Here is a 15,807-nt window from a genome sequence, read left to right on the forward strand (position 1 = left end):
AGGTTCTTCTCAGCTATTCGGTGTTCATCAATTGAGAATTCTTTGTTTAGTGAGCTGACTTTTTATGACTATTATATATTATATAGTCACTTCTGACTATTTATGACCCAGCCATAGGCATTTTGTCTCCAGCCCCAACAGAGACAGTTCGTCTGCCCATAGCTTGGTTTCCTGGCCACCTTGAGGATGTCCTGTTCCTGTTCTTGCCTCTGCCTTGAGTGCCTCACTCTTTTTTGTGCCTGCCCCTCAGGAAACTATACTCTTTCCTGCAGCTGGGGAAATCTTGGAAACATACACCATCATTGCTAACTGGGCCCAGCCACACATTTGCTAGGTTTCTTTGTTGCTGAATGGTTTGAATTCTCAAGACAGCCATGTGCCTTGTGACTTTTGGTGATATAATCAAGGAAACGAACTAGTCGATAGTTCTGTGTGCCTTGCCTGGCTCTGCTGTCCTGAGCCTTTACATCCAGGCAGGTACTGAGTGTGCAGAGACAGCGCTTGCACAGCACTAACTTGCTGTTTGACTGTGTGATTAATTGGTGGTTGGTTGATGACTTATTAACTAATGGATTCTTGTTTCAGAAATGTAGACCTGTCCACAGGTGTGAAGTTCAACAGGGGAAGTAGGCTATGCTTTACCCCACTGGCTAGGCTTTGCCATGGGGCCTTCATGGGGCGGGGTGGACATTGTGAGGTTGTGTTGTCTGAGGTTGGGGGAGGGTCATTTCTCCTGGCATCGTGCCAGGCATCTTCCCATACAGCTTTACCAGAGAGCTTGCTCTGTCCCTTCTTGAACCTGTAGCCTTTTAAAGACCTGAGCCAGAGCTGGAGAGATGGCTCAGCGGTTTAGAACTTCCAGAGGACCCAGGTTCGAGTCCCAGCACTAGAATGATGGTTTACAACCATCTGTAATCCCATTGCCAAGGGATTCAATGCCCTCTTCCAGATTCCAGGGCACCAGGCACATATGTGGTGTATAGACATTCATGTAGGCAAACATTCTTATACATAAAATAAAAATAAATCTTCAAAAACCTGATATGACCTATGATCTTGTTTTCCAGAAGACTGTGCATGAGTGTGCTCAGTGGGACATTGATGAGGAGCTGCTGTTGAGTAGGCAAAATGAACTGTCCCTGCTTATTGAGCTTATGTATTTTAGTATATTCTCTGTCACCCATGAGCTATCACTAACTAGAACACTAGGATTTTTTGTTTTTTGTTTTTTTAAGATTTATTTTATTTTTTATTTTATTTTATGTGTATGAGTACACTGTAGCTGTACGTAAGACCGTGAGCCATCTTGCGGCTGCTGGGAATTGAGCTCCGGCCAGCTCTCTCCTGCCCTGCTCACTCCACTCTGGCCCCTCTTGCCTCCGGCCTGCTCATTCCAGCGTAATTCACTGTAGCTGTCTTCAGATGCACCAGAAGAGGGCATCAGATCTCATTACGGGTGGTTGTGAGCCACCATGTGGTTGCTGGGTCCTAACTCAGGATCTTTGGAAGAACAGTCAGTGCTCTTACCCGCTGAGCCATCTCGCCAGCCCCATGTGTTTTAGTATATTCTCTGTCACCTATGAGCTATCACTAACTAGAACACTAGGTTTTCAGGGGACTAGACTGGGTGGCTCTCTGTAACCTTTGAGAAGGCACTGTGGGAAGGCTTTCATTCACATCGTGTGTTTGAAGATGAAGACATCAAACCTAAGTTGCCATCATTTAATGCCTCAGACTAGCCATTCTGCATCCTTACTTACTGTGATAATAAACATGTGGGTGTCAGTATTTATAATTGTCTGGTGGGAATTTTAGATCTTGATGTAGCATCGCTGTTGTGCCTCCTCATTAGTAACTGCGTTCCATCATGGCGGCTAGCTCTTATCACCTTCCTCTGTCTCAGAGCCCAGGTGCCATGCTGTGCTTCTTGCTGCCGTTCCCTCTCACCTATGCAGCATCAGAGTAGCTTCTTCAGACCTCAGACCTCAGTATGCTCTTTGCTTGTTCTACAGTGTCCCCTTGTAACTCAAAGTCTAAGCCTTCCTTTTATGTGCTTTTTTTTCATTGTTGATTGCGACGTTGGGGTACACCTGGGCTTTGTGTCTACTAGGCAAGCAGTGTCCACCACTGAGCCACAAGTCCAGCCCCCATCATGCCCTTGTGCTGAGTATTTCATAGTATCCTACCCCTGTGGTAACTGAAAAGAGATGTACTCTGGTAGCAGAATTGAGATCCCATTCTGCAAAAGTAAGGAAAAGCAAGGGACCATGAACCCAATACAATGAGTGCAGAGGACACTAGTCTCATTCATGGAACCACCCTCTTTTGCCTGTCTCCACCATTCACCCAGCTGGCCTCTTTTGGCTGCCTCTGATTGGCTATCCCTTACCATTCTCTGGGAGTTGTATAGTGAGTTCTTAAAGTTGGCTTATATCTTGCCAGTATGGCCTGCCAGGTTCTGTGGGCATCATTCCTTCTGCCCTGGGATTTGGGAAAACTGGGTTAAGTAAGAGAAAGGACAAAAATGGGTGGGGTCTTGGTATCTCTAACTCATCTGCCCTGATCTCCAGCCACCACCCCAACTGTGATGATCTTGAGATATCCCAGGCTTCATGGGCTCTTCCTCTTTTTCCGTTCTTTTCCTGAATTGCTGTGTGAGCTGCCTGTGTTGGAGATTGTAAGCCTTGGCCTGCAGAATGGCCTGTACCTCCAGTTCTTCATCATACCCATCCCTCTTGTGCTGCTACATATTTCTCTGTGAACAGACTGCTGCTGTATGTCCTATCTTATGAGAACTTAGTGGATTGCCATGTTTACCTACCTCACTGCCACATTCTTAACAGGTGCAAGTGGCCGTTGAGCCACATATTTTATATATGTCTGTGTGTTCTGTTCATGGTGGCTGCCACAGCCCCCTCCCACTCCCACCTTCAGTATCTAACACTTTCCCCAGGCCTCTCCCACATGATGCTCCTAATCCCTTCCCGAAGTCCCCAAAGACCTAGGGATTCTCTTCTTTCTTCCTTCATGTTGTCCTCTTGTTTGGGTATTTTTCTGGTACCTGCATAACTGCCTCAGTGTCCCAATGAAACAGGGTAGATGCCTTCTGTACAGGAGCAGAGGTGGCCCTCAGCTCTTTGTGAAGGGTATGAAATGTCAGCCTGTGACAGTAAGGTCTGTGGATCTTCAGAGCTGGGATCCTTATAGCATCCTTTAACAGCATGCTTATGAATCAGAAGCATGAGGCTTACAGTGTGTGTGTGTGTGTGTGTGTGTGTGTGTGTGTGTGTGTGTGTGTTTGGGGTTTTCTGGGATAGAGAATTAGCACTATTCAGAGAAAGGAGTGAAGTCCTTTGGGGCAGTAGCTGCTCACTGCAACAGACAGTAAGCCAGAGGCCTGGATAGTGAGCTATGCTCTGACAAAGTACTACTTGTGCTTTTCTTGGCTTGTAGTCTCCCTGAAGGGAAGATGGGTGCTTTCCTCTCAGTGCCTGGGGAAGAAGAATAGGAGGTGCATCTTCATAGCCACTTTTGAGACATTGTTGGTCACCCATGTCTATTTCTATGAACTCTTCCCTGCCAGAACGTCCTGTGTCCCACCTGCCTGTGACCTTTTCTTACACATGCTTTGCTGGGTGATAGGTTCCAGAATGTCTGGTTTCAAGAGTAAGAGCTGTAGTTGTCATAATGCTCCACTAGAGAGGCCCTCACCTCTATGCACCTGTCTTCTTGTGCCCAGCCAGGACTGTTGCAAGGTCTCCACTGTCCAGTCAGCGTTTTCAAAGCAATTTAGAGATCTTAAAACTCCAGCCTCAACATACTTCTATGTTGATTGGCCTCCACTGGTGAGAGGAAGGCCCAAGCTTCAGGTGCGGGTGGCTTCTCATCCCCTCCCCAGAAGTTCTGATGTCTCTTCCACCTCGTACCCTCATGGCTTTGCTTCCTAGTGCTGTGATTCAGAGCTATGCTTCTCCCATGGTTTGGAGGGCACATGAACACTTAGTCCTGCCATAAGACAGTATGCCTCATTAGCAACCCCAGAAGACCTTCCTAACCTGACTATTCCCAGGTGCTGAGGCCACAGTCACTCAGGCGACTCTGAAGAGCACAATTTGAAGGTTTAAATAAATTCATCAATAGTGGGTTTGGGATGTTGGAGAAGTATAAGAGATAGTGTTTAAGTTACTCAGATGAGTAGAGCTCCGAATGGACCTTGGAAGGACCCGGGGGCCTTTGCCAAAAGATCTCAGCAGGGGAAAGTGGAGTGGGCTTCTCTCCCAGGCTTGGAGCCAAGGCCTATCTTTTCTCGGTACCCCAAAAGACAGTTTGTGGGTTCACTAGCCTGTGGGGATTGAGTGAACCTCTGTGAGGATCCCATGTTCCTTATGATAAAGGGGAGAGAGGTTGCATTATATTGGGAACAACATTTGATTGAAGAACATGTGTCATTTGGAAGGAGCTGTCCATGGAGACTTGGTTTTTCTCTGTCTTTGGGAAAGCCAGATGTTTGAGTTATTCCATATTGTTCTCTTCAAGCTTGAGATGATTGTCTCTAATCACACATTTGAAGCAAGCCCTCCACAATAGGGGCTATTAATGTGCCTTCTATTTTTTGCTGTGCAGTGTTTTGTTTTATTTTATTTTTCCAATAAAGTTCAAATGGTCTTGCCTTTTGAGAGGGGGAAACAAAGACCGAATCTCTGATTGTTCTGATTATTTCCATAAAATCTTGAGAATTGTATAAAGAGTCCAGATCTTTCTTCTCTTCTTTGAACAATACCCGTCATACCAGCTGGCCAGCTCAGCAGCACTGGAAGGAAGGGGACAGCTGAAGTTTACCGCCGGGCGTTGGAGCCCACACCACAACTGTACACAGGTGGCCACAGCAAGTGATACGACCCTTCGAGGATGGGACACACGGAGCATGAGGTCAGTGCTGTACACACACGGTGAGTTCCTGCTTGTCTTCCTTCTTCACCCTCAGAAGGAATTGATTGAAAGCTAGAGGCACTGGGGACACAAGGCTTGCTGTCTTCATCTTATTTCTGTAGGGATTATCTTCACCCCAAATTAAGCTAACAGATACAATGCAGGGAGCTGTCACGTTGTTGGCTTTGGGATGTCCCTTAGTTTTTCCTGTATCAGAGGCAGCGTACAAGGAAACCGAGTCCAGGGCTTTGTGGTGCCTCATAAGCCCCATGGTGACACAGATGCTTCATCTCTGTGATTAGCGCTGTAGGCTGGCACTTTCAGTCCCCAGCCTAAGCCTCCCTTGTGGAGTTGTCTGGCCATTTCTGTGCTTTCAAGAGCCATACCTATTGGGCAATCATATTTTGTCATTTAAGTAATTATACGCAACAACCAGCAGTTCTAATGGAACAAACAAGAGCGATTTTTCTGTTCCAGTTGTGATTTTGATAGGCAGAGGAGTGATGGTGGGATGTCTGTTGCCATGGCAACCGGAGCCTGCACAGGCTTCTTTAAGATGCAGTTTATCCCCTTAGCACACCATCATTTATCACTGAGCTGAAGAGACGGATGTCATGTAATAACGTGAGTTTCTTCCACGGTGGGGGAACACCTTTAATTTTAGTTCTGAGGCCCCTGTGAAAATCCAGGGCTGATAAATAACCGGTCGGCACTCCTCCCCTGTGCATATCTGCACAAAGGAGTGATTTGGTTTCCTGATCAAGCTGGAGGCCGTAGACTCAAACCGTGATGGATATCCCACACAGCCCACTTCTCCTTGTCCTCTGGGCCTCTCTCCTTGCTGCCTTTTGAAGAATGTGAAGACGAGAAGCTCAAAGACTGGCTCACACACCAAAATGCAAGATGTGCACAGCATTGGCTGGTAACTCCCCACAGTGACCTTGTTGTGCCCAGGGAGTCTCTGTGACAACCAAAGGAAGTGTCAGCACAAGGGAGAGCCTTTGCTCCTCTCATTTATGGCGACTCCTTTGGCAACAGCCTTTTGTTCTTGTCTAGCTAGGCTGCCAGGACTGCCTCTTCTGGCATGTGTTAAAGTTGTGCTGTCAGAGACGAAAGCAAGCCTCAGCTGGATCACAGTGTACCTGTGACTGCCCTTCTTGACCCCCAGAATGGTTCACATTTTTTATTTTACAGCTTTCCTTGTTTCAGCCAAGAGTTCTTACGATTTGGGGCATCTGAGTTGAGGTGGGTGGTAGAGATACCAGGATACTGAAAAGGGGCAATATATAGGAGCTAGCTGAAGATGTAAAATGCTGGGCTGGGGAGACACTTCCATAGGTAAAGCCACTTGCCTGGTGATCCTGACAACCCAAGTTCACATCCCCAGGACCCACCCACATAAAAGCCTGACACAAGTGTCTATAATCCCAGAACGCCCTACTGGTAACGAGTGACTGGTGGAAGGCAGAGGTTAGGGAATTTCCAGAACCTCAAGGGCAGATGACAGCTTACACAGAAGCAAAAAGGTCCTGTGTCACAGAGCTTCAAGTGGGAAGACAGGACAGATACTTGAAGGTTGTCCTGTGACCTCCACATATGTGCAACTGCACTCATGTCCCTGAATACACATGTGCCCACATCTCACACATGCACAGATTAATTCATTAAAATGCCATAAGACTGGGGAAGGAAAGGAGTTGAGTTGATATTTGTTGCAGGGCACATACGATTCTGCTATGTGAAAGGTAATTAAGACTTCCAGGTTGTTCTCCAAATGTCACTGAAGCTATAGCAAGTGAGGGAGCCAGTGATGGCACTGGAGGCTTGGGTCTCCCCTGAGGATAGATAGGAGGGATTACATAGCAGGGTAATTCCCGCTCCAGCACTAACTGGGGCTACTGTCCACCTGTACTGGGGACCTGATTCTGTTTTGGGTATGTGGCATCAGAAAGACCCTAATGACCAGAATTTTTGGATTTCAGACCCTGTGCAAGGCAATCAGAAAAGCAGGGGTGGGTTTAGGGTTGCAGGGAGAGAAAAAGAAAGGGGAGAAGAGAGAAACAGAGATAGTAAATATGAATATATATAAGTGTATGTGCATGCATGTGTGGGAGCAATACATATATGTGTGAAGAGTGTGCACATATGTTCAGGTGTGTGTGTGTATGTATGTGTGTGTGTGTGTGTGTGTGTGTGTGTGTGTACACTGAGCATGTGCACTCTAAACCATCACATGGCCAGTTTCAGACACCCCTTCTCATACTTCCTGCCTTGAGAACTAGTGGGAATGGGAACAGGCATGGACCAAGTCCAGCAGAGCAAACCCCAGCTCCTTCATCTTTCTCCCAGGTTTTCTACTTTCTACTGCTTGTGTTTTTCTTTCTACACATATCTCCTAATAGCAGCAGCACACCACGCGTCGCATCCAGCCTTCTCCTCTCCTCTTTCTCATTCTGTGCCGCAGAGTTGCAGGGTCCTCACATGTCTGCTCCAGCTTCTGCATGGCCGTCACTATCCCTCTGGCCTCTCCCACTCTCAAGAGACCAAATACATTTTAACATACTTTTGAAAGCTATCATATCTGTTTATTCAGAGGGAGTGGAATGGAGAGCTGTGCCCTAGTGATCATGTAGAAAACAGGACAGTTTAAAGGATTTGGCTCTTTCCTTTCACAGTCTCAGTCCCTGGCATCAAATTCAGATGATCAAGTTTGGTGGCAGATACCTTTACCCACTGTGCCATTGTACTGGCCCACCAAATCATAGCTGATACCTACAAGCCATTGTCCAGTTGGCCCAGGGAACCACACATAATCCTGGCATGCCAGCACTCTGTCTGCCATGAGTGGCTTCTGCAGGAGAAGAAATGTGGATGAGCCCAGGCACTCAGGCTAGGATTCCCTCTGCTTGAGTGCCAGCAGGGACATGGGCCAGCTCTTTCTTCAGCTGGGGGCTTAGCAGAGCCTGGAGAAGTGAGGTAGTTTCCATAGTCCACTCATTCTTACGCGTGCTGTCCTGTCTCCAGCCAGGTATACTGCATAGAGAACGCTCACGGGCAGCTGGTGCGTGACCTAGACTTCAACCCCAACAAGCAGTATTACCTTGCCAGCTGCGGAGATGACTGCAAGGTGAAGTTCTGGGACACGCGGAATGTCACGGAGCCTGTGAAGACCCTGGAGGAGCACTCCCACTGGTACAGAAACTCATTTGCATGCTGCTTGAGGGAAGAGGGGATTATGTAATTTATTTTGCTAATTACTTTACCATTTGGAAAAGCACAAACCAGCTTAGTTTGTGCTGCTGTGAATCATTCAATCAGCCCAGTTTTATTCTTCCTAAAGAAACACTAATTCCAAATGTGAATGTTTGTGATTTATAAGTGTAGGAAAAGAAGAAAAACACTAGATTCCATTCCTCTTTCAACTGCGCCGGTTCAAGTGTGGAAACGTGAATGTGCGCAGATGTTCACACAGCATTGTTTGCCACGCGTGGAACCTGGAAGCGACCCAAATGTCCATCAGTGGGGGATTGGTTAGGGAAATTTGGTGACATCCGTGCAGGGGAGATTATGCAGCTGCCAGAAGGAATGAGGCATATCTGTATGTGTGGATATGGAAGGACGCCCAAGACCATTCATCCTCTCCAAATATTGTCTGGATGTGTACCATATGCTGAGAGGAAAGAAAGAATGAGATGCAGACAAGTATATATGGCATAAGATCATGTTTTTATTCCAGTAAAGCCTATATGTGCATGTGCACATGTGTTTGTATATAGGAAATGTGTGTGTGTGTACATGTATAACGTGTATAGGAAACGTGTGTGTGTGTGTGTGTGTGTGTGTAGAAAATCTGTGAATGTGTATGCATGGGTAATATGTGTATATATGTATAGGAAATGTGTTTGTGTATATGTGTGCATGTGTTGGAAATGTGTTGTGTATGCATGTAGGAACTGTATGTGTGTGCATGTATAATGTGTCTGTGTTTCTGTATGTGTATATATGTAGGAAATGTGAATTGTGTGCGTATGTGCATTCATGCATGTGTCTATGTGTAAGAAAGTCTGGCTGAGAGATCCACTTTCCTGATGACTCCTCCCCAGGTGAGGAAGCCCCTCCAGGGCTTTCCCTTCCTAATTCTATGTCTGGGTTTGTGAATTTCTTACCAGAAGTGGTGCTGTGTCTACAAAGCCCTAGGGTCCTCCCTGTGCAGTTCTGATGAACTGGATGAATGACTGTAATTTGCTGCAGCCCAAGCAGAAAGCTTAGCTGTGTCCACTGTGCTGAGCACAGCTTTGCATTTGAGTTCTGCTGCACTCTCCAACTAGGTAGGCACTAGAGCCAGCCTTCTGTGGTCTTAGAAGGATCAGGAGGCCAAATTCCTCAGGGCCCTTGGCCACTGCGAGGAGGAATGGCCCCGATATCAAGCCTGATACTTGGGGGATGCCCAGGCTTGTTTTGGGTCCTGTGGCAGTGCCTGGCTGAAAAGATGTGTGGGACTTTGTTAGATATTCCAGGTTGTAGCTAATCCATGTGTGGCTTCAAAGAAGGTAGAATGCTAAGTGACAAGCCTTCTCCTCTGCAGGAGCAAGCTGACACTCCATCTTCTGGTCTTGTTTGCTAGGTCCTAGAAGAATATTTTGGATCCGCACTTGGTAGACTTTAGCTCCTTCCTGAAAGTCCCTGGCGTCAGCATATGTGATGCTGACTACACTGTCCTATGCAGCCCTATCCAGTAAGGTCAGGGACACTCATATGTGTTCACTCAAAATGGTGTATCTGCCCATGATTGTTGCAGGGTGTGGAGCGTGCGCTACAACCACTCTCACGACCAGCTGGTCCTCACTGGCAGCAGCGACAGCAGAGTCATCCTGTCCAACATGGTGTCTATCTCCTCAGAGCCCTTTGGCCACCTGGTGGACGATGATGACGTCAGTGACCCGGAGGAGCACCATGCTGAGAAGTAAGGGACACCTCTTTGAGTGCCTTTGTGGGCAGGAGTGCTCTATGATCACAGATGACATTTGGGACAGGAGATTTCTGGGTGTGATAAGGACAATATCCCCTTCCTCTCTGCAATTACAGACCACAGATCTAAAGGTCATTAGCTGCGAGATAAGGAGCAGTACAGTCATTAAGGCATCCTTCTACGTGGTTTGTGTCTGTGCCTGTGTTCTCTATTGTCTTACTGAATGCCACATCTGAAAGGCTACTGTTGTCACCAGATTGAACACTGACAACAATATGGCTGAAGCTCGCTGGGCCTTGTGAAACTATTCCAGTGTCTTGGGGATTCTCAGGGGATAGTTCATTAGTGTTGACCATGTCCTTATAGCCTTCAGCTTGTTAATAAGGTTCTTAGTTGTTCAGTGACTCAGTCAGGCCTCCTCAGACTGGAGACACTGCTCAGAGCGTCCTGGTATACATACACATCCCAGCCACACCACTGTGGTTCAGTGTTTTCTAAAAGCCCTTTGCCATGTACCTATTCCCATGGGTACGTGTACCCATGACTGGGAGATGGCTATATCCCTTATTCACCAGGGTTCCTGTCTCTTGGATACATAGGACTCGGAGGTTACCCTTTTAGCTGTGATTGTAGAGTTCCTGCCTGGGCTCCCAGTGCAGGTCAGGATGGGTGCTCTCATTCTGTTGTGAGAGAAGGCGGCAGGGCTCATAGCTTACTTGTGGAGCCCACACTGGGGGGAGATGCTCTCATCCTGTACAGTGGTTTTACCACACTCCTCTGTGTCAGTGTCAGTAGCTTCCCCCAAAGCACACTCTAGAAATTCATGCCCAGATTGCAGAGAAAGGAGGCTTTGGAGCGAAACCCAACAAGTTGGACAGCTATAGAGCCCAGAGCAGGCCTGTGTCCTGGTTTGTGTCTACACACACTCCTTTGTTCCCTTGCATCTGGCTGGTTACTTTGTGAGGAGACACCTCTGTGTGGCTCTGCTGCAGGGTTTGTTCCTCCACTGTCACAGTCCTGTTGGTGTACTGCTGAGCACAGGTGCAGAGCTTCCAGCTGTTCTTCCCGGGTGCCATGCAGACGGGGCTTCTGCCAAGGAGGCAGTCTCTCACCTCCTCTCTGCCAGGAGGAACTAACTTGCTCCCTTAGTCTGTGGAGTGATTAATGTGTGTGCCGCCACCCCCAACCCCCACCGCGTGGGAAGCATTAAGGAAGCAGAGGAGGGGGCTGTGGCTGGCAGACTGTCCTGATGACATCCTGCCATGTTGATGCCACTGAATTCAGGAAAATGGGATTCCCTGTGGAGATGCTTCCTGGTATTTGTCACAAAGTATTCTTTGACCACTGGCAAAGTGGGGGCCTCGTGGTACCTCAAGGGTGGGTGGAGGACATTAAGACCTCCAGCAGTCTAGTGGGGAAAGGAAGCATTTGTTCAGGCTCTCAGGGCCCCCACACTGCATTCAGTGCTGGGAAGTCATTCTATAAAATGGGGAGGGGAGAAAGTGCTGGAGCAGCTGTGCCTTCTGAGAAGTTGCCTGTGTATGTGGAGCAGGCTGGGGCTGCATTTTCCAGATGGGAAGCCCTGGAGTTTCAGACCTCCTGATGCAGCCCAGGAGGCCTGCTCCTTGGGAATGTGTACAGCCCTGTATTCTCTATGAGCACTACTTGGGCTCACGTCTAAGGATGTAAGGAGAGGGTGTTGCCTCACCCAGTCCCAGTCCCAGGAAGACTACATACCTGAACAAAACCATCCTCTTAGTGCCTTGGGCAGCCTCAGCTGAGATTCTAGACAGAGCCTTTTTTAGCCAGACTCTGGCTACTCTGTGCAGCCAAGAGTTAGCCTGGCTGCTTTCAGTGTCCTTTGGGTTCACATGCCAGCAGTTTTGCTGTTATACTCTACTAGACATAGTGTCCTGGTCCCTAGACAGGGCCCTCATAATATACCAGACAGATGATCACCCCAGAAACCCAGAGTCCCAAAGCCAAGAAGTCATGATGTCTATAGTCTGCAGGTTGTACCCTGTCCTCATAGCTGTCGTGAGGGCTCTTGAGCTTCAGCCTGCTGGCCTCACATAGGCTGCATATGGTCCTTGCTGTGTTTTCCTCTGTGAACTCTCATGTCTTCTGTGGCTCACTCAGGTCTCTATCTCTTGGGCTATAGGAGTAAGGAACCCCTGCAGGACAACGTTATCGCCACCTATGAGGAACATGAGGACAGCGTGTATGCTGTGGATTGGGCCTCAGCTGACCCATGGCTGTTTGCTTCCCTCAGTTACGACGGGAGACTAGTTATCAACAGAGTTCCCAGGGCACTGAAGTACCACATACTGCTCTAGTGGCCCATGGCACTGCTGCTTGGTACTTGGCAAATTCTCAGAAATCTGCAGCTATGAGGTAATTTCCTTCACAGACAGATCCCTCCTTGGGAGAACCAGCCCTGCTTCCCCAGGAGCTCTAAGGGACATGGAGCTTCTGCCAGCAGCTCATCTGATGCTGTCAGCACACTGCTCAGCATGGGAGGGAGCCATACTGGACACAGCTGTTCCTGTGTGAATTGATGGCTGCCCAGTGTCTGGTTGGTTTCTGTTTTCTGGTTTAAGGGTGTTGGGAGTTTAACTTTTCCCCAGTGTGTTTCCACCTTCCTGTTGTCATGAGATTACAAGCTGAAATAAAGTCAGTGGGATGCGCACAGCCTTCTCCTTTCAGGCTCCCTGCCCCACTGAGGAAATCATTAGGCTCTTTGTTTGTTTTTTCTATCATACCCAGAAAAACTGCGTGCCGTGGACAGGTGTGCCCTCCCCACACTGCCATCCCTCACCTGTGGACAGGTGTGCCCTCCCCACACTGCCATCCCTTAGGCAAGGCTCCTGTGGACTATTGGCCCCAGGTGGGTGAGTGCCCTGGAAGCCTGGGATATTAGTGATTCACTATTGTGTTTTAGTTACTGTTACTACTGTTGTATTGAAACACCATGGGCAAAAAGCAAATGGAGAGGAAAGGGCTTTTTTTTTTTACTTGGCTTACACTTCCACATTGTACTCTATCACTGAAGAAGTCAGGACAGGAACTCAAAACAGGGCAGGAACTTGGAGGTAGAAGCTGCTGCAGAGACCTTGGAGGGGTGCTGCTTACTGGCTTGTTCACTCTGCTTTCTAATAGAATCCAGGACCACCAGCCCAGGGGTGACTCCACCAGCAATGGGCTGGGCCCTTCCCATTAACAATCACTAATTAAGAAAATGCCTTATAGGCTTGCCCACAGCATGATCTTCCAGAGACATTTCTTAATTGATGTTCCCTCCTCTCAGATGACTGTAACTTGTGTCAAGTTGACATAAAATTGCCCAGCACATTTAGTAAAGTGGGACTCACTCCTCTGCCTGTGGGACATCCTTGCTTCAGTTTGTAGAACTAAACTGGCCAGCTAGCCTTTGCTGGTCTCTGTCATGTCAAAAGTCAGGAATGGGTAGAGTCACCATGGGCAACCAGCAGCACTCCACCACCAGTTCCTCAGGGAGCCCTGGAAACTGCTGGCTACCCTCTAGAGCCTTTTCTTGTATATCTGACACATGATCACACCTGGGAAGCCACCCTGGCAGTAGACAGGTATCCATTTGTTTCTGCAGGCTCCACTTCCTTACTCAGATGCCCCACCTTTCCTACTTGTCAGGAGAGGAGATGGAAGAGAGGGGATGGTCCAGCCAGTCCCACAACCTGTCCATCAGACTTCCACATCAGTCTGAAGCCCTCACTTGACATACATATATACCTGGGAAGTGGAGCACTGGCTTTCTCTGGACATCCTGCATTGCATGACCAGGGGTCATATCCTGGACCTGGACCTGGATCTGGGTGCCTGTGCACAGGCAAGGACAGAAGCTGTGCATGGACATGCTCACTGCCCTGCTGGATGATTTCACAGTACATTCTATGGATCTTTACAGTGCAGAATAGTTTGTCAAACCACTGACTCTTCCCTGCTGTCTCAGGCTCATAGCTCTTGGCATGGCTATCTGGATCTTCCTCTCTGTGTAATGGTTTACATTGGAGACTTTCATAGAGCATCTGCTTGGGTGGCAGTGCCAGGGCATCTTGCTTCTTCCTGAAGGCCACTCTCTGCTGTGGGGACCCATAGCAATTACAACGTTCCCATCAAAGGTCATCTGTGGCTTGTGATTGGTAGTCAACAGTAGAGCTGTCCCAAACACATGCCCTGGTCCCTGAGAACAGACACTTATTTCTGGGCAGTGGCTGATCAGCTGTGGCCCTGTCACCAAATCTATGTCACATCTGGGAGCACATAACAGTCAACTTCTGAGCTGAAAGGCTACCTAGTGACCTTGTGGCCCTGAGTTCTGGGTATTTCTTCTGGCCCTTCGAGGTTCACTCCAAGGTGCTGCTCTAAGTAGAAATAAATTTCAGGTCTAGGTGTGATATACATATCTGTAGTCCCAGCACTCAGCCTGAAATAGGAGGATTGCTGTAAATTTGAGGCCAGCCTGGGATACATGGTGGGACCCTGTCTCAAAGAAACAAACAAGTAGTGAATCTCAGGGTCCATGGTAGTTGCGCCTATAACTTTGTATACTGTCTAGTACTTGCCAGGCTTCATAGCTTCCTCTCCCTGTAGAGCCTGTCCCTTACTTGCAGCCCACGCTTCCACCTCATACACCATAGACCTCGCCCCTGCTACACAGCTCATGAACTCATTAGCCATCTAATGTCCTCTTTGGCAAAGCTCGTAAATTCAGTTGGTTGGTAATTAATTGTGTGTTTAATTAGTATTGATTTTGACAGTTCCTTATTTTGGGTGTAAGTTCCTTATCAGCTATGTAATTTCAAATAACCTGTTTTTCTCACCTTGTTGCTTGCTGAGCAGTATCACTTACAGGGAAAAAAAAAAGAAAGAAGAAATCCAACTTGTCTAGCCTTTTTCTTTTATGGTTTGAACCTGCCTGATCAACCCACTGAGATATTCTCCAGTGTTTTCTTCTGAATGTTTCATGGCTCTACATTTACTTCCTGGATCCATTTGAGATGGTTCTTTTCATATAGACATCCAGGCAACCCCGCATCCTAGCATCCTAGCATTCCTTAGTGCTGTTTCTCCTTTGCTATGTTTCTTTATCCATAGCAGGTCCCACTTGTCTGCTCCTTCTCATTCCCCTCCACTGCTCTCTGTCTCATTAGGAATTCCTTTGGACTTTACGGGCTATTTCCCAGAACATTCGAGTTCCCAGAGCCTCCTTCTAGATCCTGTGACCACTTCCCTGAGGACTAAGTTCCCTACTTAGCACTCTTCTCAAAGCCATACCTGTGTCTGGGGCCAGTGGCAGAAGAATAGGAAAGACCCCATATCCTCTCTGATAGGCCAGAGATGAAGGGTCTACATCCTCAATCTGAAGCTTCCCATGGCCCCTGTGGCACTGCCACAGTCATATGGGGAAGTTGGAAACCCTTCTCTCTATCTGCTACGGGAGAGCCCTGCCTTCTATGAATGCTTCAGGACCTTCTGCTGCTTATAGCACGAGCATCCTGCCAGACCTCCCTAGTCCTGCCCTCACCCTGTGTACAGAAAGCAACTGAAAGAGAAAACTGCTTTATACTCCGAATCCCACCACAGGCTTGTCAAAGGCTGGGAGAAACAGGGGACAAATAAGAGCAGGGCAGGGGTGAAGTGTGGCAGTTGGGTATCCGTTTGATCAGCTGCTAGGTCCATGAAGGCCTGACCTTGGCCATCTTTCTTCATCTAGTTTCATAAAGTATAAAATGTCTTCCTCAATGATTGACATTTTGAGGATGTTCAACTCTGTGGTTCCCATCTGGAGCAGAGGGGATACTGTTGGGTGAGGGTCCGAAACTCAATAAGTGCCAGGGCATACTGACCCCCTTCATCCACATCTGAGGTCC

At 47.9% G+C, this 15,807-nt stretch overlaps 1 protein-coding gene across 3 annotated transcripts in view; it reads left to right on the forward strand.

Annotated features, from left to right (window-relative positions):
* Window positions 1-12,629, forward strand: part of Eipr1 (EARP complex and GARP complex interacting protein 1) — a 128,191-nt gene extending 115,562 nt beyond the window's left edge. For all 3 annotated transcript variants that reach the window (XM_031357252.1, XM_031357253.1, XM_031357254.1), the window contains 4 exons: window positions 4,793-4,929; window positions 7,954-8,121; window positions 9,728-9,892; window positions 12,060-12,629. In XM_031357252.1, coding sequence (XP_031213112.1) covers window positions 4,793-4,929; window positions 7,954-8,121; window positions 9,728-9,892; window positions 12,060-12,234 — 645 coding nt within the window. In that variant the 3' untranslated portion in view covers window positions 12,235-12,629. The remainder of the gene's footprint in view (window positions 1-4,792; window positions 4,930-7,953; window positions 8,122-9,727; window positions 9,893-12,059) is intronic.
* Window positions 12,630-15,807: the final 3,178 nt, after the last annotated feature.

This window comes from Mastomys coucha, unplaced genomic scaffold, assembly GCF_008632895.1.
Source record: "Mastomys coucha isolate ucsf_1 unplaced genomic scaffold, UCSF_Mcou_1 pScaffold6, whole genome shotgun sequence".
Lineage (NCBI taxonomy): Eukaryota > Metazoa > Chordata > Mammalia > Rodentia > Muridae > Mastomys > Mastomys coucha.